Source organism: Aythya marila, assembly GCF_965140915.1.
Source record: "Aythya marila genome assembly, chromosome: 3".
NCBI classification, from domain to species: domain Eukaryota; kingdom Metazoa; phylum Chordata; class Aves; order Anseriformes; family Anatidae; genus Aythya; species Aythya marila.
In genome coordinates this window covers 63667428-63694421 of record NC_139044.1, presented here as the reverse complement: position 1 = coordinate 63694421, position 26994 = coordinate 63667428, and the positions used below count along the sequence as shown (strand labels likewise).

The window sequence follows — 26994 nt, the reverse complement described above, 5'->3', positions numbered from 1 at the left end:
AGAAAAAGCTCAAGGTTTGAGATAAGGATGATTTAATTAAAGGGAAAAGGGAGAAGGAAAAACAAACAAACAAACAAAAACAAAGGCCACACAGAAGCACAGAGAGAGAAAAGCAGTTACTCTCTACTTCCCATCAATGAGCAATGTTCAGCCACATCCTGGGAAGCAAGGCCTCAATACCTGTAGCGGTTGTTCAGGAGGACAGACACAAAGCGAGCCCCCCTTCTCCTTACTCTTTCCCACATTTTATTGCTGAGTGTGACTATGCCATATGAGTGCATCATATGGCATGGAATATCTTTTCGGTAGGTTTAGGTCAGCTGCCCTGGTGATGTCCCCTTCCCATCACTTGCCCACCCCCTGCCTGCTGGGGGCTTGGAGAGAGTCCTGATGTGATGCCAGTATTGTGCAGCAACAGACACAACACTGGTGTGCTATGTATATAGCTGTTCTAGGTACAAGTGCAGAGCACAGCACTGTATGGGCTGCTGCAGGGAAAGTTAGCCATCCCAGACAGACCCAGCAAAAGGAAAATGGAAAAGGATTAAAACTGAGAGAACTGGGTTTGTTCCTCTCACAGGTTACTAGCAGTAGGACAAGAGGGAATGGCCTCAAGTTACATCAGGGGAGGTTTAGGTTGGAAATTAGGATATTTTTTTTCTCAGAAAGAGTGGTTAGGCATTGGAATGGGTTGCCCAGGGTGGTGATGGAGTCACCATCCCTGGGGATGTTTAAGGAAAGTTTGGACCTGACGCTTAGGGACATGGTTTAGTGGCTGATATTGGTGGTAAGGGGATGGTTGGACCAGATGATCATGAAGGTCTTTTCCAACCTTAATGATTCTATGATTCTATATTTTCTGATCTGGAGTTACTGCTAGAAAATGAGGAACTCTGGCAGCCTGCAGCTGCTGATGATTATGGTACTTCAGTTTCTCATCTCCATTTTAGATAGAAATATTCATCATCTAACAAAACTGTATTTCTGTTAGTACTGAGTTTTCTTGCTACTTGCACGTTTTTAACCAACATGCTTCAAAAGTAGTGTTTCACAGAACACAGTGATAAATGTCAATAAACAATGCATAATTTAAATGGAATTTTGACTGAGCAAATGTAAATCTTTAAATGCAAAAACATTTGTCCTGGTTTCAGTTAGAACAGAATTAATTTTCTTCCTAGTAGCTGGTGGAATGCTGTGTTTTGGCTTAGGATGAGAAGAGTGCTGATAACACCCCGATGTTTTAATTGTTGCAGAGCAGTGCTTATACCAAGCCAAGGACACCTCAGACTTTTGCTCTGTCCTGCCAACAGGCAGGCTGGGGGTGCAGTAAGAGCTGGGAGGGGACAGACCCAGGACAGGTGACCCGAACTAGCCAAAGGGGTATTCCATACCATCTGACGTCATGCTAAACAATATATAGGGGTGGCTAGCCGGGGGGAGGGGGCCGGACTGCTCGGGGTTAAGCTGGGCATCGGTCAGCGGGTGGTGAGCAATTGCATTGTGCATCACTTGTTTGTACATATTATTAGTAGTAGTACTATTATCATCATTGTATTATTATTATTATTATTATTATTATTTTCCTGTCTTATTAAACTGTCTTTATCTCAACTCACGGGCTTCACTTTCCATTTCTCTCCCCCGTCCCAGAGAGGGAGGGGGGAGGGTGAGCGAACGGCTGCGTGGTGTTTAGCTGCCAGCCGGGTTAAACCACGACAACATTGAAATGAAAAAATGAAAAAACATTAATGAAAATGAAAATTTAATGAAAAAAGTTTAATGAAAAAACATTAAAATGAAAAAATAACTAAATAAAAAAAACTGTTTAAAATACATGCTTACATATGCATGCTTACATATGCAATACATCAATACATACATAAAACACTTGCTATGGTAGACCCTGGTTAATGTAAAAACTGTACTGCAAAGCTTGGTGGGCTTGCGGTCAGGTGAGCATATTACTTTTTTTTTTTTTTTTTTTTTTTTTTGCTACAGAACCATAATATAGTGATTTATTTTATTATCAACACCACTTTGTTAGATTTTGTATGCTTGTTGGTTTAGTGATTTTGATTTTTGTTGGCTTTGGGAATGATAATTATTCCAGCAAAGTTAGTTCAATTTTTTTCCATAAATAGAAGAACGCAGAAATTGAAAGCTATGGTGTTTTCCCAAGAGCATTTGAATGTTCTTGGGAAATCAGAGATCTGTATCTAGCTCAAGACAGAATAGTATCCTCTCAAGGCACAAAGATTCTTTAATTGCCAAAAATAAATATCCTGGCAAAATAAACATCCAGCAGCATTTATAAATATGCTGTTTTTGCCTCAATAAAGATGTGATAATTGCAGGGTCATCAATTTAACACTTTTGTTTGTTTGTTTGTTTTTTGTCATTAATGCACAAGTCATTTTTATTACTGATTTTTTTTGCTCTGGTGAGCCATTAAAAGAAAGCAGGTGTATTAGCTTCTATTCATGGCTAACGTTCCAGTGAATCAGGCCACAGAATAAATAAACCAACCAAATAAAAACATTGTGAGGTGATGTATCTTGAATTAAAGCCCATAGCCTAACTTCCATTGTGCAGAGAGTTTTAGTTAAAAAAACATGTCCTGATGGGTACATACATGAGATTTTGTTTACCTCAGTGTTTTGAAATAATGCAAAAAGAAAAATAAACCTAGAAAAATAAAAAGAAAGGTGGAAATAGGCCAGTAAATAAACAAATAAGCCTTAAGAGAGAAATAATTTTACAGGGTACATTAAATAAACCATTGTTGGAGATGGCAATTTCAAAAGAACTAACTTGAAAAACAAATCTTTTAGGATTTAGGGAAAAAAAAAAAAAAAGTGGAAAAAAATAGTCATTTATGTATTATTTAGAAGGAAACTGCATTTAAATACTACGTCAAAAGAATCAGGTATTCAATATGGACAGAAGTTAATATATCTATATACCTATTTTATTTTATTTTTTTTTCAGATCTGTGATTTAACCTGAAGGTGGATGATTCCAGTCTTTAAAAGACATAATTTGGTTTCCCAGCCCTTGGCAGCATTCTGCTCTGGGGCTCCAGTCCAGTGGTACACACCACCTCCCTTCCATTCCTTTTTGGGGATACAAGCAGTAGTGTAGATCACATTACTGGCAGGATTTAGGTCATGGTGCTGAAACTGTACTGTGTTTTGTTTATTATTTCAAAATTAATTTACCATTTAATGTTAAAGGTATGAAAGCAAACCATGGGATAACAAAAAGGGCTCAATTTCTGTTCAATTGTAGCAATCTCTTTATCAAAATATTCAGCACCAGTATATCCCTGTTTTACTTATATTCCTTTTCATCCTCTTTTTCAGCTGCTATGGGCAAAGATCACATAGAAAAGTCTTCTTAATGGAGTAAAAGTTTAAATTGTTCAAGTTCACTTAAATTACAGTTAAGTAAAAGTTTTCTGTAGTAATAGCAGAGGAGACCTGGAAGTGTAATTTCCTAAGGCCACTCTAAACCATATTTAACTTTGGGTCACCTCTCGTACTCATTCTTCAAGTGGCTTTACATGTATATAGCCTTCCTTGTAATACCACTAATTTTGCTGTATTATGTTTATCTTTTTCTTTCTTTTTGGTTCTTCTCTAGTAGAGACACAAAATATTTCTCCATTTTTAATATTTCAAAATCTGTGGAATTTGATGTTTCATTAAACTCTACCTTTTTGTTATTCAAAGTCCAAAACTTAAAAAAAAAATAATATCTTTGAGTTCATTATGATCTAGATGCATGAAATATAACATGAATGATAGTTGAGTCAATGCTAGAAACACTTTTTACTTTTAATACAGACAAAACAAGGGAAGGAGGAATGAAGACAAAGTCTATAGATAAGAAAATCAGATCAGACTTATCAAGCATTGAATTCACAGCGAAGAAATAATAAGATAACAGGCATATAGGATGAAGGCTGACCTTTCTTTCTCCTGTCTGTTTTATCTTGCAAAGAGAAAGAGGTGATTGTGCATATCACAGGATCACAGAATGTTAGAGATTAGAAGGGACCTTGAAAGATCATCAAGTCCAATCCCCATGCCAGAGCATAGATCAGGTCACACAGGAACGTGTCCAGGTAGGTTTTGAATGTCTCCAGAGAAGATTATACAACCTCTCTGGGCAGCCTGTTCCAGTGTTCTGTCACCCTCACCATGAAAAAGTTTCTTCTCAACCTCCAACCTCCATTGAGTGACTCTGTTCAGGAAAAGCTGGTACAGACCAGTGGATATTTTTGAACCACAAACTTATAAATTTGGTTCTCAAGTGAAATGATTCTCTTCCAAATTCATAGTTTCTGGAAAAGGGATCTTGCCGTGGAGACGAAAGAATAGAAATTTACTTTCAGGCCTGTAATGACTAGTGCAAATTGTGCTGATTAAGCAAAAATAATCATTCCTGCAAACCTGCTGTTACCTGGATAACCAGTGACAATCTGACAATCTGTATTTGGAGCAAATGCTGGGTGGTTGATCTACCTTTCACTCTGCTGATTAATAGCCTAATTAAGAGCATAGTGTGTTCCATTTATTTTGACATGAGTGTTGCTGTGCCATGTTATAAAGTGCCAGTGATTAGACTATTCATTCCTGCTTGAAAACAATACTACAAATACAACAAAACAAACAAACAAACAAACAAAAACAAAAACAAAAAAAAAAAAAAAGAAATGCACTGTCTTTGTAGCTGTTTTTTTTTTTTTTTTTTTTTATATTTTCTGTCTATGGGCTTTTTTTCTTTTAAGTGTACAGTTAAAAATTAGTCACCCATTAATGTGTTGAATGCTTTAGGTACCTAAATGATTCGCTGAAAAGAACTAAAGAACACCTGCTATCTCTTAATAATAACCATCAAACTGTCAGAAGCAAAAATGATAACCAAAAATATTTGCAACAAAAGAAAGGAGAAGACAGACAATGCAAAAGGAAGCAAAATATATTTATAAAGCAGGTTGTAAAAGCAGTTAATGCTAAACATGTGATGTTTATGTCAATAGAATGAGTCAAATATGCTTCAAGTGAAATACTGTATTTTGAACTGCCTAATGTCACCAGCACCCGCAGGGACAGTTTGCTAACTCCCCATGAACATACAGCCAGCTCTTCAAAGTAATTTCCGTTATGCAACAACTGAGCTTTAAAGACATCCTTCCTTATTGATCTTGTTTTTGCATGATTCAACTTGCTAAGAACAAGATAAAGTTCCTCTGATAAACATTGATATTCCATCAGTAAGGAGAATTTCTTCAGTCTAGCATACTTATTGTCATTGTTTGTATCTATGCAGACAGCTTAACCAGCTCTGCAATTGAGAAATCATTAAAATGGTTTGTAGTTGTTGTTTTTTCTCTCAACAGTTAAGCTCCTTAAAACTCTAGACAACTGCTTACATTCCTAACTTCTTGTAGTACAAAGCCTCTACTCAAGACCAGTCATGGCACTGCATGTGCAGTCAGGAACTGGGAAGGATTATTTTCTAGACTATGTGTTCTTCATATTAAAGCCAACGAGGCAGATTCCAGCATCTGAATTCTCAGAAGCACTGGTTGCAAAAACATACATTCCTCCCTCCCTCCCTTTTATTTCCTTCCCTTTCCTTTTCTGTCATCCTTCTTGTTTCATGAAAACTAACGTAAAGGAGCAAATATGAGAATTTCACACTAATTGAATCCATATTGTGCAATATTCCACAGACTTGGTTTTTGTTTCTCTTTTCTTCCTTCCTCCCTTCCTCCCTTTCTTCTTTCCTTTGCTATAAATATGTATATTAACATATTCTAAGTATTTTAAAATACCACATGGATGATCTCTTTTATTTTTATTTTCTTTAAATTCTTTTGCCAGCAGCTTACAACAGGGCTAAAAAAAAAAAAAAAAAGAGAAGTGTGACACTAGAATATGTCATCTGGCTAGACTAGCTGTGCAAGAAAACATGTGAAAAACTGTTTCTAGCTGTGCAAGAAAACATTTCTATCCTATTTAATCTGTACATGCAGTGCATGGATGAATTTCTGACTGGTTCTTGTAGGATACAAATGTTGTTAAAAAGGGGCCATGTGTATCTCATAAACCTTTAACGTAGTTTGGATTACAGAAATTCCAAGATTGAAGAAAGAAAAACTCATCAAGTTCCAATTTAAAATACGACATGCCCTTATAATTGTCAGCCTTATATTATGACTAATTCAATTACTGTTGGTCAATCAGAACATACATATATATACTTTTTATTAATATTTATTATTATACCCAAGTGTCTGTGCAATACAGCTTTGATTAGTAAGTAACCTGGGTAATAGATTGATCAAGAGAGCAGTTTCTAAGAATTTTAGCATAGCTATTTTCTAAGGCAGGGTTTTTATATACACAGTTAAGAGAAAGTAATGAACATTCAGTATATATATTATATATATGCATGTATTTATATATATTATGTATTTATTATCATGCAAAATTCCCATACTGATATATTTTTTTTTTCATTTCATACTGTAAACAATGCTGAGACCATATACATTAAAGAAACAAGCTATAGATGTTCCTGATACTGATGTATATCTATTTTAATGCATGTATTATAATACACTCATGAGAATAAATAATTACACTGGAACATGTTCAAGTGAATAAGGCAATAGACTAATATTAAGAGAATATAGGCCTATTTCTGATGCTGTCTAGATACCATGTAACCTTTAGATTCTGTTTTGCATGTTCTGGTATTAACACAGTGGTCTCTAGCTAGTTTAAATATAAACTATATTTTATGATATTCTCATTCATGTAAATAGCTCTACTGGTGATATGCCTTAGAATCACTAAATTTTAGTCTTTTGATGTTGGTGGTGAATGCAATTTTTTCACTATAGTTACCAGTAGGTAGCAATAATTTTCTACTGCAGAGTTGGAGCCTCTTTCATAGAAAAACAGTAATTGAAAAATGATCTACGCACTCTGTGTAGGAAAATAGTTTTTTTTTTTTTTTTTTTTTTTAAAAAAAACACATTATAGTGCTGTGGGTATGATTCAAGTTTCATTTCTCTTGTGTCATTCCAGTCTTACATTTTTTTTTTTTTTTTTTTTTGTATCCTTTACGACCTTGAAAGACTCGTAAGATATGTAAACACTATTTTTCCATACTTTTATTTAACAGGACAGCACATACTATATGAAGTGTGAGAGACAGACCAACCTTGTTCTCTTTTTATATCTTCACTGCGAGTGATGGAATGGCATGTCATTTCTGTTATTTGGGATAAATAAAACTGCAATAAACTGTTCAAGGATTATTTATACACTTTTGCTTATTTGGCCAATGTACTGAGTAATTCTGTAATTTAATAGAATGAACTTTCTCTCTCTCTCTCTCTCTCTTTTTTTTTTTTTTTTTTTTTTTTTTTTTAACTTTAACACGTCTAAAATTGTACATGGCCTTCTGTTACTACAAAAATCTCCTTTTCAACTTTTTCACCCTGGATATTGATTAAAATTCTGGTAATTCACAGCAATCACACCATTAAAAACTGAAAGAGAATCAAACCCTGAGTTAGCTAGTTTGCGTATCCCCATATCTCCTCCTTCCAATGTTGCTTCATGCTTTAATCTTTTCAGCTTTAAATTCATTGCCTACAGTTCTGAAGTTTCAGTTAAATGAGTAGCTATGGTATTTAACCAGCAGCTTGCTGAACTACCTAAAGCTCACTGAGAGTTAAACTTACACTGTTGCATGCAGAAAGATGGATCTTGCTAGATTTGCATGAGAGGTCAGTCAGAGTAGACCCTGGACTAATTTCCTTCAGAAGATTTAAGGATAAAGGAATCCTCTTTAAGTTTGCAAGGAATAAGAGTAAATGTTGAGTAAAAAAGAGTAAATAAGAGTAAAAAGATGGTGTGTGAAAAAGAAAGAGTCCACCTCTCATAAAAAAATATTTATGTGTTAGGCGTCATGTTTACTTGGTGTGCCAGATAATCAGTTTCTCCTAAAATCAGTGCCTATGTTCGCTGTGTATACAATGGAATAAGTTCTTCCCAGGTCTTAAAATGAAGATGTCAAATTTATGGGTCTCAGTTTAAACAGTCAGGATCTATTCTGGATCTCTCTAACACACTTACCACTCTGTCACAGGGAGTGAAACTATTTAGAGAATTTAAGCACTTAATCTACGAGAGCTGTAGCTGCCTAAAGGGTAGGTGCACCAAGTTGTCTAAGTTAAATTGTCTGGATCCCATCCAGAACTATTTCTGAAATAAAAAAGTAAAAAACCTATCTGTGAAATTGGCAAAGAAATCCAAAATCTTTTTGTTAAAAAAAAAAAAATAAAACCAATTAATTGTGTAGCAATGCTAGATGATCAGTTGTGATAATTAAATTTTTAATTACTTTACCCTTAGGACCTGATTCTGATCTTATTTCCATTGGTATAAAGCAAGGATAACTTAGCTAAGATCAATGTAGCTGAACTAAAATATAATTGATGAGGGGTCAGAATCAAGCCCTAAATGCTGGTCTAAAAGTAGAACTAATCAGAAAACTAAATGGGCTTATAATTTGCGCAATTGACATTTTTTTAATCTAACTTTCCAAGAAGTTAACCTTTGGATAAAGAACTTGGGTTCCCCTTAGAGTCTCCTAACATTCAGAGAAATGAAGCCACTAGAAAGTCTGTAAAAAGATTATGATTCTGTACAGCTTTTAAAACCACATAGTAAATTCTTTAATTTAAATGATTGATGTAATCCAATTTAATTTATTCCTACATCAGACAAGTCTTTGTCTCTGTGCAAGGTTTTCAAGTGAGCAGAAGCCAGAGACATGTTGAACCATAATATGTTCTCAAATAACAAAATTAAACAACAACAACAACAAAATCAAAAGTGTTTCTGGTGTTTGTCCTGTGTGAAGCCAGGAGTAGGACCCGGTGATCCTCATGGGTCCCATCCAATGAAGGATATGTGATCCCTTCAATGCTGAGATTCTGTGATTTTTTGTTTTGGTTTGGTTTTGTTTGTTTATTTTGTTTAAAAAAAAAAAAAAAGAAAAAAGAAGGGGAATTAGGAACCAACATCTACCCAAAGGTCTTCTGGAAATAATATTTTGAATGTGCTTTTTGTGCAGTAGATAGTAGGGATACAATTGTTTTAGAATTGTGACAATTTATCATATAAATACAGTTACACAAGTCCTACAAGTGCTTTGTTCCTGTTACATTTTTTAATATTATTTCTTGGGCAAAAAAAAAAAAAAAAGACAAGAATCTAAAGGAACCAAAGTTTTGTGCATTTTATTTTTAATGTGTGTGCATTTAAATGTGTGCATTATCTCTATAGTAATTCTACTGTTTAATAGGTAGGTGTTAATTTATGTTGTATATAAAGATCTAGCGAGCTTCAGCTAGCTTCACTTTACAAAATATTTTTCCTATGAGATAATGGATTTTCCTTCTGCTTTTGCATGATGCTAATTTCAACATTGTTTTAAATGTTCATTGTTTCCTCAGTTGTTGAAATGTTGAAATTTTTTATACTTTTAGAGAAATGTTGAATATTGTGTTTACGTCAGTGGTAGTTCTCCACAGTAGTGACCCCGCTTTCATCAGTGAGACTGCGTCTTTGACAAGCCCTGACCAAGGGAGTCATGAACTGTTTGCTGTGTCTAACCTTCCTCTCACAGACATGAGTTTCACTCCCATGCATACTCACTAACTTCAGGCTTGTTACTTCTACTGTTTATCACTGAAGTAGAGATTCCCAGATGGATATATAAAAATATGAGAGATGTAGCACTGTTTGGAAAAAAAAATACAGGTTTATAACTATACAAAATTGCAAGCCATTTTTTTGAGGAATCTCACTCAAGCTGCTCTCAGAAATGCATCCATCCTTAGCAGTGCCATTATAATGCATTTCACGTGAATTTGGAAGGCTGAAACAGAAGTTGTGCACACACTTTAGGAATGTTACTAGAGCAATGTTTTTTCACCACTGAACAGTTATATCTTTGAAAGCACCAGTTTGATCAAACCTGTGGCACAGTGATAATTATTGTTTTGTGATGACATCTTTGTGGAATATTTATATGCTTTTCCATTAATATTTGAAATTCTTTGTTATGGGGCTGGAATTTATTCAACTGTCTCTTGGACATCCTATGCTAAATAAACGTAATTGTACTGGTCCATAGGCCTCCAAAGTCACTACCTCATATAATATTTTATGTCTGCAAATGCAACTTTTACTTTTAGACAAATCAACTGGGATAACAATATTAGCTATACTGTAGCAAGAAGAATTTATTAAGGTAATTTTTTTTTCTTTTCATGAACAACATCCTTGAAGCTGACATTTTTGTGACTGAATAGATGACAGCATGAAATTCAATTACAGCAAACAGTCTCAGTCATTACACCTGTCTGCTTCCAGGGGAAAGGATTTGTAAATTGTGCTTTATCCTTCCATTCCCTAAAACCTGTGTCTGTAATTGACACTGGCCAGCAGAGATGACTGGAGACAGAAGGAAAACATAATGTGTCTGAGTAGTCCACCAGGGAAAAGAGTATCCTTATCTTTTGGAGTTTTGTAGTGTTTTGTTTTCCTTAATGAAGAGTAATACCTATGTGTCAAGGATTTACTGAAAGGCTAGTGGCAGATGTTTCAGCTAAAAAAAAAAAAAAAAAAAAAAAGTTATGAAAGATGAATCATACACACACACACACACAAAAAGGCAGAACAAAAGAAAAATCTAATTAACATAGAAATATTTCTTCTGCAAAGGAAAACAAATGCTGCATGAGAACAAAAGCCTCTTTCTGTTATTTGTAAGGCTGGTTTGCTAGCTAGTCTAACACATTTGTAAGAATCACGTTTGTGCCTGACATGTCAAAACGTATTCACAAAGCAAGAGTTGTGGATACCTTGGGAGACGATGTTGTCACTTGTTACGCAACTCAGCATCCGTTCAGCACTGATTGATGCCCAAGTTGCCAGTTTGGGAAGAAATGGGATACAGACATGACAATAATATTTGTACCAAATGTCAGGCAAAAGAAACAGGGGAGTTCATAGAATGGGTCTAGACATAGACTTTGACCAGAAAAAGCAACAACAACAACACAAAAACAACAACAACAAAAAAAATGTGACAGACAGACTGTCAGCCCCGATCTTTCCTGTATTTATTTATTTATTTATTTATTTATTTTTTTATTATTTATTTAATGTATTTATTTATGTATTTAGTTTCTTTTCTTTTTTTTTTTTTTTTTTTTTTTTTTTTTTGCTTTCCTCCAGATTTTGCCATAGTAGATAGTATATAAAACTGATCCAGCTGGCAGGATTGAGGGTGATGAAGGAATTACCAAAAACTAACTATTTAAAATGAATTGGTAAATTAACTTACTAAATGACTGCATATTGGATATTTTAAGCTTAAGTTTTCTTAGAACTTTTCTAGTAATATTAGGGAAAATCAGAATCTATTCTTTTTTCTCATTTTTGACTTCTATTTATTAATTGATTTGCAAAAGTATTCAGATATTTGGTATTTCTGTTGCTCTCCTTAAATCAGCAGGTAATTTAGGAGTTTCTCAACTACAAACGCAATGGGAAAAAAATCAATGGAGTAATGCAGTCAAGTATTACTTGAGTATGTTGCCTGCTACCATATATTCCTGATATCCCCAGGTGCTTAGAGGGCCACATGTGCCTCGGTTCATGGCTTACAGAAAATTGTAAGCACTCTGTGTTATATTTATGAGCCGGAAAGTAAAGCGTGTCAGAAAGGAAGTTAAAATGGCTTCTCTGTAGGATATTGTTAGTGTAAAATATCTGATTTATTTGGGTCATTTTTTGAACACTGTAGCTTATAAACACAGTGGGGAATTTTGCTGTCATTGATCCAAAGCAATGGGTACTAATGGCATAATACAGTGGTACTCAATAACCTTTTATCATGGGCTTCTTTGTCATGTGGAGACTTAACTGAGGGCAGAGAAATATACTTTAACAAAAAAGAAAGTCTTATAAATTTCCATTTATCCATTTAATAATGTTCAGCTTAAGAGCTATCATTCTCTTTTCTGATGTATGAATGTGTATCATGAAAAATAATATGAAAATTATTTTACATCTTAGTGTAAACATGGGGATTACACGTAGGAAAATTTTATCAAGCATTCAAAGGACCAGCTGTGGCTAGTCGTGGCTTGAATAGCACTGACATGGTGCAATGCTATGAAATGTATATATTATTTTTTCTTTCACATAATTTTTTTGTATATTTATGGGAAATTGAATAAATGAATAAGAGAAATTAGTAAGGTCTTAAAATTTGCCCAGTACCTGCAAACCATTGTAAAGGTTTTGCTTTAGGTGATATCTATATTGCTCCTCAAAAGTGAGCATAACAGGGCATGTCCAGAGGCACATTGCTTCATACCAGCATAATACCCAGAGTGGTGCTCTATGCTAACCCCAGGCCTTTGACAACAACTGCTGTAATTCCTCAAGGTGTATAATCTCTTCACTTACAGATCTTAAGATCTTATCTAGTAGTTTTGGCAATCCTGATGCATACATTTCCCCTCAGAACAAACCAGAGCTCAGTGGGAGGCCAAGTTCTGCCTTAATTTACACTCCTTCTCTTGGGAGCAAATTAGTAAGCAAAGCAGTGTGGAAGGGTGCCATTTGGGTAACAGTGGTATAGGAATGGTAACACAGTACAGGGAGTTTTGTATTCTCTTCCTGAACAACCATTGAAGAGCCAACAACAGTATAATTCTTTGCTACTGTTTTCATTATACACACACATATATACATATACATGTGTTAATTTTGTGTTTATTGTCTGTAAGAAGCCAGGTGCCAATCACAGTTAAAAGAGCTGGACAGGCAAAGCAACCCTTTTGCTTAAAGATTTCTGCCCAGAAAGGAGACAGTGATGACATTTTACAAAGAAATAATTGATTATATTATAACTATTGAGATGCGTATATCTCTGTATTGCCATTATTTACTGCTGTTAGCAATGTCCCCTTCAGACCACATACTCAAAGCAACCCTACCTGCTACCTTCCATTGCAGGAAACTGTTGTTAATGCTTCATGTAATGTAAAATGTATGTTGATACAGTTTTACAGGGATATAAAAAATGATATCATTGCTGCTGTGTGAAAAGCTAGTGCTTTTGAATACTTGCTACACGTCTTTGGGATATGAAAAGGAAAGAGGTCAAAGGCTAGAATTTTTGACCTTCAGGAAGTACTACAGGGGTCCCGTGAAATGAGAGCGAGTGTTACTGTTGATTTTAGCCAGTAGCAAGACAAAGTTTAGATTGCCATAAGCACACAACTGCTATTATAAAATAATATATATATATATATATATATATATATATATGAAAAAATAGTTAAGGAAGGTTGATAGCCCACTTTCTTTTTAGCCTTTCTATAATAAATCATGAAACCAGAGATGTAAACGAAGATTTGACTGCATTTATTAACATGGGCTCTGGTTTTGCACTGGGAGCATTTACTCACCTCCATTTGGGAAACTTTCTGCAGAATTGAAAACCCTCATTCCTGAGGGTTTTTAATAATTTGTTTTATAGACATGAATTACTAACAACTCAGAAATGCTGTTTCTAGAGAGACTTTTTTAAAAGTATCAGATGAAAAGTCTCCATGCTGCCAGATGAAACTTAGACACATTCATTATGCAGAGGTTGAATAAATCTCCGAAAAGAATCACAGAATCACAGAATTTCTAGGTTGGAAGAGACCTCAAGATCATCGAGTCCAACCTCTGACCTAACACTAACAGTCCCCACTAAACCATATCCCTAGAAAAAGCTAAGTAGATTTCTTTTGTTGACAACTTTTTTTTTTTTTTTTTTTTTACTTAATGAAAACAGTGTTAGAGTTGATTTTGTGCTAGAAATCAGCACATAATACCTAGCTTCTCCTGTATGTGTAAGTCTGTGTAAGTCCAGTTTCATGTTTTCATTTTTCAGTTTATATGTCTTTGTTTTAGCATTTTGTACTTTTTTTTTTTTTTTTTTTTTTTTTTTCAGTTACAAATTGCAAAATAAAATAATTTTGCATCTGTCTTTGTCTTTTGGAAAGTACACTTCAAATGAAGAGAAATGTTAGGCATGAGAGCCAGAGAATAGTTAATGACAGAGCTAAGGCATGAGTAACACCATGTTAAAATATTTTCACAGAACTCTGGACTAAAAAAAATGCCTTCTAAACAACACTGCAATTTTCTATGCATGTATATTTGGTATATAATAATATACTATATGCTTGGCTTAGCAGTATGAATGTAGCACATCAGTCTACCAGACACAATATTCTCCCTGGAACGGGATATTTCCTTGGAATATCCTGCTCTTTTTGACACCTCAGTTTTAACTTCTTCTATAACTTGATAAAATGATGACCAGCTTGAAATCTATATAACTTGAAGGCTTTATCAGTAAAGCCCAGCAGAGTTATATTTCTCTGTGGCTGTGATGTTGAAACCTGGTGAAAAATCAATTTTTCCTTTTGCTGAATGGTATATTTGAAGCATTTTAAAAAGGTGAATGAGTGTGCTGAGAACCTGTCATTCTAGAAGTACTTTCTTATGCAGCATGTGTAGGTACATCTGCCTGTTAGCCCTGAGAGGCTGCGTATGTTTGATGCATTGGATATTGTGTCAGCAGGAAGGAGTAAAGGAGGAGATGAGGTATATCAGAAAGAAAGTTGGTAGCAAATGGTGTTTTGAACAGCCTGTATCCCCTGGTGTAATATATTATGGAAATAATGATCCTGACAAGTGATGCTTCTTTGTTACCTGAAAAGATTCAGTAGGGATTATGCATGCTCAAATCACTCTGGACTGGATACTTAGTTGTCTACAAATTCTGTAAGTGTCTTCATCATGAACAACTTTGTTATAGTTGCAGTAGCAAAAATTAATTACTAAAAGAAAAAAAAAAATAAATTGTGTTTAACTTACTATTTTAGCTAGCAAAGGGAACAAAAAATGGTATTTTTAATTCTGTTTTTATAGATTTATCTTTTAATCTGATTAAATAGCAAATTTTAGTTTGTATTTAGGGTTGAATTGCAAACTTTAACTCATTTTTAAGCTTGCTGATAGTTGCTTTAAAACCATAAATTATTAATTAATTAACATGGGTAGGCAATGAGACGTGGGCTAAAGGCTTAAAATGAGGTATCAGGAAGCAAGAACAAATAAAATACAAATGCAAAACAGTCTGTAAGAAAGGTACAGAGAGTATACAGAGGAAATTATTTTAATAGAAAAAAAGAATAAAATGCTTCTGACCTGTATGCTTTCATTAAGCACAGAAATGCAACCAAAAAGGCAGGATAAAGATAGCATGTACACTTAACACATTTAACATGTACATTTAACATCAATAAATTGGCTTATGCAGTTGCTCTAGTTTACAGAGATTTTCTTCCAGTGGCAATAGGATGGTGTACTTTGCCAGGTGTACTTTGGCACTCTGGCTTCAACCCATTCGACTATTCCCTTCTTCCCTGAACAAATGTCAGGGCTCTAAGTAGGACACAAAATAAGATTAGATAATTTAATGCATTTTAGGAATATCATCCATTATGGGAATTATATACAACCTTATCATTTTCAGAGCGTCAAAGACATACCTAGGTCAAAGACATATCTAGGTCAAAATTACCAACATTTTTGACCTGCAGTGAGTCTGCAGTGCTGGGCTTTTTCTTCCACCTTATGTAGGTTCTTCTACCATTGAAATATGGTAGAATGCTTTCAGCTAGGAAAACAAACAAACAAACAAACAAACGAACAAAAACCTCAATCTCATCATTCTTGAAGGAAAAGAATATTAATTACCAGGAAATAAAGCTCATTTATTTATGACTTTTTGCATATTAGCTTGCAATGCTGATAAATCATTCAGATTTTCTTTTTAATGGAAATCCCTTCAGAAAGGAATATGCCTGTTTGTGTATACTATGTGGGGATGTTATGTGGGAATCTTGTACAGTATATTTCACTTCCTCTATTTTGTTTCATCTTCCCCCTTCTCTGTTCCTCCTTCCCCACATTGCTGTTCCTTCCCCACATCTGCAGACTTCACTAATGCCAGAGGAAGTGAGTTTATTTTGCTTGAATGCTTAAAAAAGTGAATGCTATGACCAACAGAATGAAAAAATAATAATAAGGTAAAACAAAAGGCAGTGAATATTGAGAGCAATTTCCAATGACCTATAAAATTGTTTCATTAGAAGTATGAACATTAAAATTTTTGGATATCTAAAAATGTAAAACTAACAGTTTTAAAACATTAATCTGGATGAGATATAACATTATACATGAAACATAATGACCTCTCTGAAATTCAGCCACAATACTGTGCTGCTCATTTAGACAAAGAAGACAACTAGTTAATCATGGTACAGAAAATTAGACAGAGTAAATTAGTTTGCTGCATTCCACACTCTTAGCTACAAAAGAAAAAAAAAAAAAAAAGAGAAAGAGAAAGAAAAAAGAAAAAGAAAAAGAAAAAGAAAAAGAAAAAGAAAAAGAAAAAGAAAAAGAAAAAAAAAAGAAAAAGAAAAAGAAAAAGAAAAAAAAAAAAGAAAAAGAAAAAGAAAAAGAAAAAGAAAGAGAAAAGAAGCTAATTAGAGAGTAAAAATACTCCAAGCTTTTAGAAAGAGAATATAAGAAGAGATAGATCCTGGCTCTGAAATGCTTTATCACCCATGGTGTTTGCATAATTTCATGATTTTATCAGTTTGGCAGCCTACATTAAGGGGTCCTCAACTTTGATTATATTGAATAATAGATATAATAGTTTATAATGAAAATTATGCATGGCTTCTATCCTTAATTTTCATGGATTCCTGCAGTCTTTAATGAAATGTAAATAAATTTGATTTTAAAACCTATATAACTATATACGTTATAATACAAAAGGCTAGAAACATGATTAAAATATGAAGTTAACAATCAAATTTTAAGTTTACTAGAAGATTATCATGTTGGTTGTGCTTTAAAGATTTTTACTTTATCATTATAGTTTTATCTTTGCTAACAGAGATATGTGTTCTCATTGTTTTATTTCTGTATTCTTTAAATTAAGGAAAGTGGGTGTGCTAAAGAATATTAGAACGGGAATTAATGTAATTAGACTTTGAGATGAATGGTGAAAATGAAGGTGAAATTCACCTACTTGTTGCATCGAAATATCCTTGTTCTGTAAAATAATTTTATTGGTATGAAATCAATGGGAATAATTTTACTTAATGAAAGCTTTGTCTGCAGGTCTGAAAGAAAGCTGATCTTTTTTTTTCTGTAAAAAAATATTAAATTTTCAGTATGTTTTTTCAAAATAGTAGTTATAAATAAATTTATCTCTTATTTTTCTTTACTTTCCTGTCTATGAATCTGCTCTCAAAATACCGTGAAATACATCTATTTCTTATACACATAAATGTCATAATCATTTTACTTTTGCCTAGATGCCTAAATGCCACGGCTCGAGGGGTGTGTGGGGGGAGAGGGGAGAGAATGTGCAATTGGGTCCTCTCTTCTGTCTTTTATGTGAGCAGTGTTAACACTCTTGAAAATAATTTAATTATTTCAAATAAACTGAAAAGGAACAAGACCAAGCTCTGCATAGATAGAGCTGATATAGCTGTTTGTTTGTTTGTTTGTTTGTTTGTTTTAAAGAGCTATAATTTCATAGGACTATTTCTGTGCTATGTTCATGTATGCAGCATGTGGAGGAAAGGTGTAATATTAGGTTTCCTTTGGAACTACCTACCAGCTGTAAATCCACTGTCTTTCTTTTTTGCTAAACACGAAGTAACCTGATCAGGAAAATTACTTTTTCAGTTACTCATTTTATTATGTTAATTCTTAACCATTTTTAAGTGAGAGACAATGTCTCTATAATGCTTATACACTGCTTTTTACAAATTTCAAATGGTGTTTGGATTTGCGTGTTGTTTATTAGGAAATTGTGCATATGTGTGTGTGTATGCGTAACTATGTGCAGTGGGGTGGAGGAAGAGAGTGACCCCTTTTTTTCATAAGACCTGCTTTTGTCTCAGACTTCCACAAAACACCAAGACCAAAGACGGAAACTTCAATACTAAAGACAGAATGTCCTGGAAAGGTTTGAGCAAATGCAAAAGAGGGGTTTTAGTCTCTCAACAAAGTTGTTTTCACCACTGAGTGATGATGTAATCAGATAATGCAACAGGTTATTTTTTAAACAGAACTGGTAACTACATGAAATCAGCCTAAAATTCAATTTTGTTTTTAACACATTATTTTTCTTTTCATAATCATTTCTGAAACATATGCAATAAATACTTAGACTCTTAATTTACCACAGATCAATCTAAAAATATATTTTGTTATCTTAATCAGAATTCACTTACCTAATTGTTATTCCCATCAATCTGGGTTTTGGACTAACTTGAACAATTCCACTTTTTTGCTGTTTGCACTTTAATTTGATTTCCATTCTAAGTTTATGAACAGTAATAGGGTCCTGTTTGAATATTCATTAGCTTTGAATTGTGAGCTATGAAAAGGTGCTTTCTTTTACCTTAATGAAAGTGGCTCAGCATGGGGTGGATCAGTAATGACATTTGATTTTAGGCATCCAACAAATTTTCTTATTATTTATTGATACATCTTGTCCAAACAGCTCCCTCACAAGTTAGTGGAGTAATGAAAGAGAGAGTGCTGCAGAGAAGCGTGGAGCTTTCCTGGCAGGAACCAGAACATCCCAATGGAGTCATTACTGAATATGAAATCAAGTATTATGAGAAAGTAAGTGCTTAGATTATCTGTAATGTACAACAATGTGCTGTTTGCCTTGTGTTGGCTCACCAAATTGTGGAACAATGTTAAAACCATAGCCATACTATCAACTATCCCATTTTTTTCTGTCACAGTGATTTCACTCTCTTTTAATAATTGGTGATTCCCTGCAATTATTATTATTATCATATGTCCCATATATTGTATTTAGGTATCCTAGAAGTGAATTATCCACTCAAAATCAGCCTTTTTTATTTTTATTTTTTTTTTTAATTATTTTTTCCCATGGTATTCCTGTTATTAAGTTAGGCTGTGGAGATTTTACCATGAGATTTGTCATTTTAAAGTTGCTCCTACATTGTCTTTAAGGCTTGTTTCATTTCCTTCTGTGTCACTGTGATTCCAGTCTTGAGATGAGACATCAAATACAACTCTTGACTTCATTTGGTATTATTTTGTGAGTTGAGCAGCTCAGACTTGATGTCTGAAAACTTCCAGATAACTTCCTACAGTTTTAGCTGATAAGTATTCCTTATTTGTCCTTTTTAAAAAAAGTCCCAGGAACATGAGATTTATTTGTCACTCCTTTTCTCAATACAGTAATGAATTGAGGGCTGCTTTTCAATAGTAGATGAGGTGATCTCTGTTTCTGTTCGAGTGAAATTGCACTGTTATTGATGTCAGTTAGAGTTTTGCCATTCCTTTCAGTGTGTCTAAGGCTTCATTCGTGATAACTTTGAAGTACTCCAGAAGAAAAAAAAAAAAAAAACAACACAACAAAACAAAACAAAACAAAAACCTGAAAAGCAACCATAAGCTGGATGAAAACGGGGTGAAAGGTTATGCATCTATAAGCTTGTCATGGGACCCAGACTAAGTGTGTCTCCTCCAGATTCCCTAGGAAACTTAATGCAGCATATAGCATATTGATATTTTTTATAAAGCATAGTGGGAGGAAAATGAAAGAAAGAAAGAAAGAAAGAAAGAAAGAAAGAAAGAAAGAAAGAAAGAAAGAAAGAAAGAAAGAAAGAAAGAAAGAAAGAAAGAAAGAAAGAAAGAAAGAAAGAAAGAAAGAAAGAAAGAAAAGAAAGAAAGAAAGAAAGAAAGAAAGAAAGAAAGAAAGAGAGGGAGGGAGGGAGGGAGGGAGGACTAAAATACAAAGAAATGAACAAAGGACCTCTTTTGTGATCACTTGTGAGAACATCTCATCTGTGCAAACAGGGCAATAGTACCTCTATATCAAAAAGACCATATTAGCTTACTAGCTAACATACAATTAGATAAATTCAGACCAGATTGGACATAATATAATGTGTTGCATCTAATTTGCAGTGTTGAATTACACAAATATGCTTATCAATAGATATTTATATAGATTGGGAAGGGAATAAAATGTTTGTTTGTTGTTTCTAAGTCCCACTTTAAGTTGTTCACTTTAATAACTCTTATGACAAAACTTAACAGATATGTACAGATAGCTAAACCTTTCTTTTCCAAAAATAATTTTACTAATTTTGGCAAGCAATTTTTCTCCCTCACACAATCATACAAATGAAGTCCATACACTACAAAAAATGCATATTTACCAAAAGCAAAACTGTTCTTTGCACACACAGATAAAAAATATATATATGTATATATGCCATTTTGCTTGCTTTTATATCCACAATAGTTTCTGTTCTATTAAAAAAAAAAAAGTAAATACCATGAGGAAGATAACAGAAAAATGCCCAAGGTACTAGACTTTTCATATATAATAAATGTTAAATTATAACTTTTATTATTTTATCTACATATTAATGTTACTTTAAATAAGCAGTGGAATTTCATGGCCAGTTTCCTGTGTTTGCCAAGGCAAGAGCTGATGTCAAGTTATTTTTCTAAATGAAGGAAAGCCATTGGTATTCTATTTATTACGGTAAAATTAACAAAAGAGAAGAAAAACCTCATCTCACAAACAGGCACAGATATAATGAAATAATTAATTTAAGCCTTAAATTCAGTGAGACTATTTTAAAACAAATACTTAAATACTTACTTTCCTTCCAAGGTAGTGCAGATCAGCTTGAAAAGTACTTCATAAGCTTCTTGCTCGGAACAAGAGAAGCAGTTAAGTTTTGTACCTGTTTTGTTATTTATCCCCTCTCACACTCCTGGAGTTTCAGCTCCTTTTAGAGTCAAATTAAATCAAACTATTAAATCAAATATTCTCAGAAGTGGCTTTTTTTTTTTTTTTTTCTTCCACCTCATTTCTGGCTAGGGCTGGAATGGAAAATGCCCCAAATCTCCCAAGTAAGCCTGTACTCTGATATTTCTAGATAAGGTTATCTTTACCTCTTTGTTGTTATTATTAAATATATATACATATATCTAAATTCAAGAACTGGCAATTCAAATAAGCCTCATTTATGCATCAAAACCCAAACTGAAATTCTATTGTGGATTACAGTTGTGAACATATATGACTATTTACAGTGTTTCATTATTTATGTTTCTCCTCTCTCAAGCGTTCCTGTTTTTTCTCACATACCAATGTACATTCTACCGTGGTCCTCACTTACAGATGATTTACATTTTCTTGTATAAGATATGAAAAATTGTTGCTAGCTGAGCTGATGGGCTTGCTCAAATGACAGAGTGGGCAAGGCCCAGGAGAAGCCATTACTGAATCTCTTGAAAAAGAAATCATATATGTTGTTTTGAACCCTGTGTTTCAGCAAAAGCCTTTGTTGCTTTGTTGACTGCAAAGGGAAAGGTTCTCCATCATTTTTAGCTGGTAAATTGAAATGAGTTACAGATTTATTCTTTCCCTCTGTATCCATCTCATTAACACTGTCTCGTATGGCTCATGATTCTCTGATCATGTGGTGCATTCAGATGGTTATTTAATTCATCTCTTCTGCCCTTCAAATCAGGGTTGCATCTGGCACCAAAAATCAACAGGGCTGCATATATCTATGCTGAAACAATCTGGATCAATAAATGTGATGAACAAGTAGAGCTTGTTGAATATCGTAAGGACCTATGGGCTTTTATAGCATTTGAAAGTGAGCAATTACTCAGCATCTGTAATCGTACAGCTTCAGATTTGGGGGGTGTCATACTGAGCTTTTCTCCCTGGCTTCTTCTTGATGCCATAGAGTCAAAACCCAAGAAAAGCCAGAGAAAAGACTAAAAAGTTTTAGACAGAGACCTCAGAATTTGTGCAAGATCCAGTCATTGGCACTGTTATAATTTTTTAAAGTGTTGGAATGTAAGAAGAGAAAGGTTCTGACCATGAAATAACAGATTTCCCTGCCCCTAAACTGTTTAATCCCTACATATCCTCCTGGAAAGTTTTGTTTGAACTATTTTTTCATCAAAATTACTCCAAATCTAATCAGATCCAAAGAAACAATCATTTTATGTCTAGATATTTTGTGAGTAACAACATGAGCATCCCATTTGAATTTTATGTTACACTTAAGACCTCCTCATTTCAATGACAGTGTTTTGTAATAAATACTCCACAGAGTATGCTTTATTTTTTATGTTGGGAAAAAAAAAAAAAAAAAAAAAAAAGAACATTCAACAGATTGAAATAAACTACCCAGGCAAGCTGTCAGTTGCTGATGTGCAACCATGATCAAATATGACCTATAAATGTCATTTAAATCTTTTGTCTTATTGTTTCCAGGATCAAAGGGAGAGAACCTATTCAACAGTAAAAACAAAGTCCACTTCAGCTTCTATTAATAACCTAAAGCCAGGAACAGTGTATGTTTTCCAGATTCGTGCTTTTACTGCTGCTGGTTATGGAAATTATAGCCCTAGACTGGATGTTGCCACACTAGAAGAAGCCACAGGTAAACATTTAGATTTATAGGAAATTTGCATTTTCAGAAGTAATAAAGAAAGCAAAAAATTAGTCATTAGAGGCAATGTTATTAAAAATAGGAAAAAAAAAAAAGAAATTCTTAGTGAAGGTGAATTTTTGTCATTATATTTTGAGGGATGAACTTCAATTAGTTGTTTTACCATAGGACTATGAATTGTACTCTTATAAATAGTGGGGAAAAATGTAGCGTGTCGTGTTCTTCTCTGATGTCCTCTTCTAACACAAAGAAAAAAACTTTTTTTTTTTCACTTGAACTTTCACAAAAGAAGAGGTTAGTTAGTTAGAGGTTAGAAGAGGTTGAGCTGAATAACCCTACTAGGTTCTTCAGTAACTGAGGAGAGGAAGGAAGAGCAGATTTCAGCCATTGGTGGCTTCTTTAGGTCTTTTATTTATTTATTTATTTATTTATTTATTATTGTTTTTTTCTGTGTGATTTCCTACTAAAAACAAACAAACAAACAAATTTATATAGCTTTGTTTACCTAAGTGCGTGTCTTGTTTCAGATGTACGTCCATTCCTGCTATCTTCTGGTTTCCTAGGCCAGTCAATTTTGTTTAGGGAAGTCTCAAAGACACCAGGTTTCTTCAGGGCTCAAAGTTGCAAGCTTTGTAAACTAAAACCAGCCTTCTGTAACCCTTGTAATGGAAAGTATGAAGCTGAAGCATGAACTTACTCAGTACAGTTCACTAGAGAATCTGGCTGTGACATTTCAGCAGGGGGATAACATTTTGGGAGAGTTTGTTTTTTCTTTGATGCTGAAACCAATCACACACCCTTATTTGCCTAAAAATTACAGATACGTTTTTCACTACTGATAATGTTCATGCATACTTGGAGAAAATCTTCCAGATTTGGGGTCTTTGGAAATAAACTCTTGAACCAGTGAGAACTGTTAGTCATGAGTCAGCTCATGGAAACTCTCTGTATCCCTGGCAGCAAAATTTGGTCATTTGGGTTTGGGTCATTTGCTTCAGGTCAGCCTGACAAGTCAGCCAAGTTTGGAGCTGAGAATTCAAAATGTACAGTTTCAGAAGACATGGGTACCAGCTCTGCTCTCTGTGCTTTATGCAGCACATCTGAGACACAGGCACACACAATTGCATCTTATTTAACTGCAGCCAGGTGTCGCCTGAAGAATTTGTGGGCATTCTTAAAAAAAAACAACACAGTAGTTAGATCTTAATTTTGTTTCCACACAGAATATAAAAGCTTTCAATAACAAATAACAGCACACAGCTGATAGACATAATTAAAATAGTAATTGTCATAATAGCAACAATAAAATATTATTACCATTATTACTAGCTGTGTGTTTGATAGCATGCTTTTCATCTGTAGAGTTACTCTTTTTTTATTTCTTACTTTGTAAAGACTGCTTTACAAAGGCAGTAAAATTCAACAGAATCCCTGAGATACATCAGCATCCTGAGTTACAGACAGAAGTAATTTTGTATTTGGATGAATTTCTGGAAAACAAATGAAAAGGCTTTAACAATCTGTAACATGTTCCTGCTAATTATCTAACTTATTGTCCATAGTAATCTAAAATTGTTAGACCAGAATGTTTTCCAAACATTTCATTCATTACACTAATATTTTTTTATATACTGCATGTAAGCATACTAAGCCACTAAGATGAGCAAAGACCATTTCTGAGGTAAACAGTCTTGACTGGAGTTTGATTAATTTGTGGAAAGTTAGGAAATCTTAGAATAAATGAATCACTGGCCCTTTTGCACCGTGTACCCTTTTTCTGACTCGGTGATGAAAATCTACATAAAAACCAGCGACATTCTGATCCAGTATGCACAGCAGATATTTTGTCACAGGCTAGCTTTGTGTTCTAACATTCCATGTGCAGTGCATTCACAAAAGAAAATTTCAAAAGCAACATATTTTCAATTTTATTGAGAGGAAATTGTAGGATGTAATTCCTATCAATGAAAAACAACCCCAGTTTTCCACATATAGTTTTCAGAAATAATTAAAATGTTGGTTAAAAGATAGTAAATTTAATTAAATTATTTTAAAATTCTCTTACCAAAAAAAAAAAAAAAAAAAAAAGAATATTTGTGTCTCATATTTTATTTGTAGTACTATCAAATCATTCAGGTCAATAAAATTGTATTTGCGTTAGCATTTCGTAAGAACTTTAGTAGATCATTTTTAGGAAATATACCTCAGATGAATATACAGGTGAGCAGAAAACCTGCTACAGTTAAGAGTCATTGGCATTATTCCAGTGGGTTTCTGAATGTGACTTTCAAAACTATCAAAGTATTTTAAAATTAGATATAGTTGTAATGCTCAACCAGCAGTTAGATAGTCCTTTTGCCTATCTGAAATTCACCTGGAATTTCAACTGGTGCTGTTGATTTAGTAGATTTTTATATTATGTTCCAGTTTCTGTATTGTGATCAAAACTGCATGGCCACTTTCCCATATTTGAGGAACTCAAATTATGTATATGTCCATTATGTAATCTGATATGTAAAATATACATATTTAATACCATATTTAATAAATACATACATTTACATAAAAATAGTAAAATTACAAAGCAAAAATGCTTTATGAAGGTAGGATATTTATATTCCATGCTGTGTTTGTCACAGATCAAAGTAACTGAATTTTGTTGTTGGAAACATCATTTATCAGAGACAGAAATCCTCCTGGAAGAAAATATAAATTCAAAGAGTATCATTTAAGTGGTAATTTTACCTTTTTTGATCCACTGAATTATCTAAAAGATACCTTGAATTATTTGTAGCCAGTGAATCTAAAGAGGCTGCTGTGTTTTCTGTAATTCCAAAAGTATGGGAGAAGTATTCTAGATATCAAGCAGAACAAACCAGAAGAATAAATGAAAACATTCAGTTTAAAAATGTTGGTGGCATTTTCTAATAAGAATTATTAGAAAATTGTGCAATTGTTTGTGAAAACTTTTTGTTTTTCAATGAGGACTAGAGGTATACAAACCAGAGTTAAAACTTCCCTAATACAACCTCTCAGGGGACACACAGATTTCAGCGGTGCTCTCATCTGTTTTCCTGAAAGCCAGAAAGCCCTCCTGGATGTTCTCAGTCACAGCAAGACAAGTTGATTGTGTTATCTTTCAAAATAGGCCATCTTATTTACAATACTGCAACATCCCCTTCACCTTTGTACTGCCTAAAATCTCTGATGAGGAGTTTGCCACTTGTTACATGTCTTACTGGCAAAGTAGAAGGACTCAGTGCAACCTGGCAGGAATAAAATTTTGCCTTTTGCTTTTGCCATGAATAGTTTTAAATCGAGCAATGTTGAAGTAGCATACAGATGTAAAATATATTTATGATGTCTGAACTTCTTTACCAAAAGGGTTGTTAGACATTGGAACAGGCTGCCCAGGGAAGTGGTGGAGTCACCATCCCTGGAAATCTTTAAAAGACGTTTAGATGTAGAGCTTAGGGATATGGTTTAGTGTGGACTGTTAGCTGTGAGGTTGGACTCAATGATCTTGAGGTCTCTTCCAACCTAGAAATTCTGTGATTCTGTGAAATAAACAACTGCTGCAAAATTTAATAGAAGACATAATAAGAATAATATAATAAGAATAAATATTATAAGAATAATATTTAAAAATGTGACATTTGGCCCGCATGATTCCAATATATTGTTGAAGCTTTCATGTACACTTCATCAGGAATTCTTCTCTGTAGCTGAGATTGCCTGCATGAAAAATTGTTGCTGGAGGAGCTGCACAGCTTTTATAGCTAATCTCCTCTTTTAAATGCTCCAGGGTTTTTGGGTATTCCCCATCCCTCCAGCCCTGTACATAGAAGGTAACCTTGACTCCTATAAACTAAACACTCTCTCATTCCTTTAGATAAGAAGATATCATAATGTCAGATTAGGTGTCACCTGTAGCTGGTCCCTGTACTGCCTTCAGAGCCTGAGCATGGTTTAACTGGAAATAACTGGAAATCTGTGAGGCAGTCATGCAGAGCAACCCACTCACACATGTCAACCTCTATGCACTCAACGTGGCTGCTAGATTAGGTGGCAAGCTTGGAAAAGTGTTTTTCCAAACTCTGTTAGATGGATAAAGCTTTGTACACTGGCCATTGGGACAAAATGCCACCTTGTCTTGACTCCCAGGTGAGGTTTGCACTCAAGTTCTAAGGAATAGAAATATTTTAGGAAATTTTACATAACTTCAACATTCTCATGTTTGAGGCTGTCTAGTTTGATGGGCA

At 34.0% G+C, this 26994-nt stretch overlaps 1 protein-coding gene across 5 annotated transcripts in view; it reads left to right on the top strand.

Annotated features, from left to right (window-relative positions):
* The window catches only part of EPHA7 (EPH receptor A7), a 162835-nt gene that overhangs the window by 102057 nt on the left and 33784 nt on the right, over positions 1-26994 (top strand). For 4 of the 5 annotated variants that reach the window (XM_082757667.1, XM_082757665.1, XM_082757668.1 and 1 more), the window contains exons 6-7: positions 18763-18887; positions 22555-22723. The exons of the other annotated variant lie outside the window; for it this stretch is intronic. In XM_082757667.1, coding sequence (XP_082613793.1) covers positions 18763-18887; positions 22555-22723 — 294 coding nt within the window. The remainder of the gene's footprint in view (positions 1-18762; positions 18888-22554; positions 22724-26994) is intronic. 5 annotated transcript variants of the gene reach the window in all.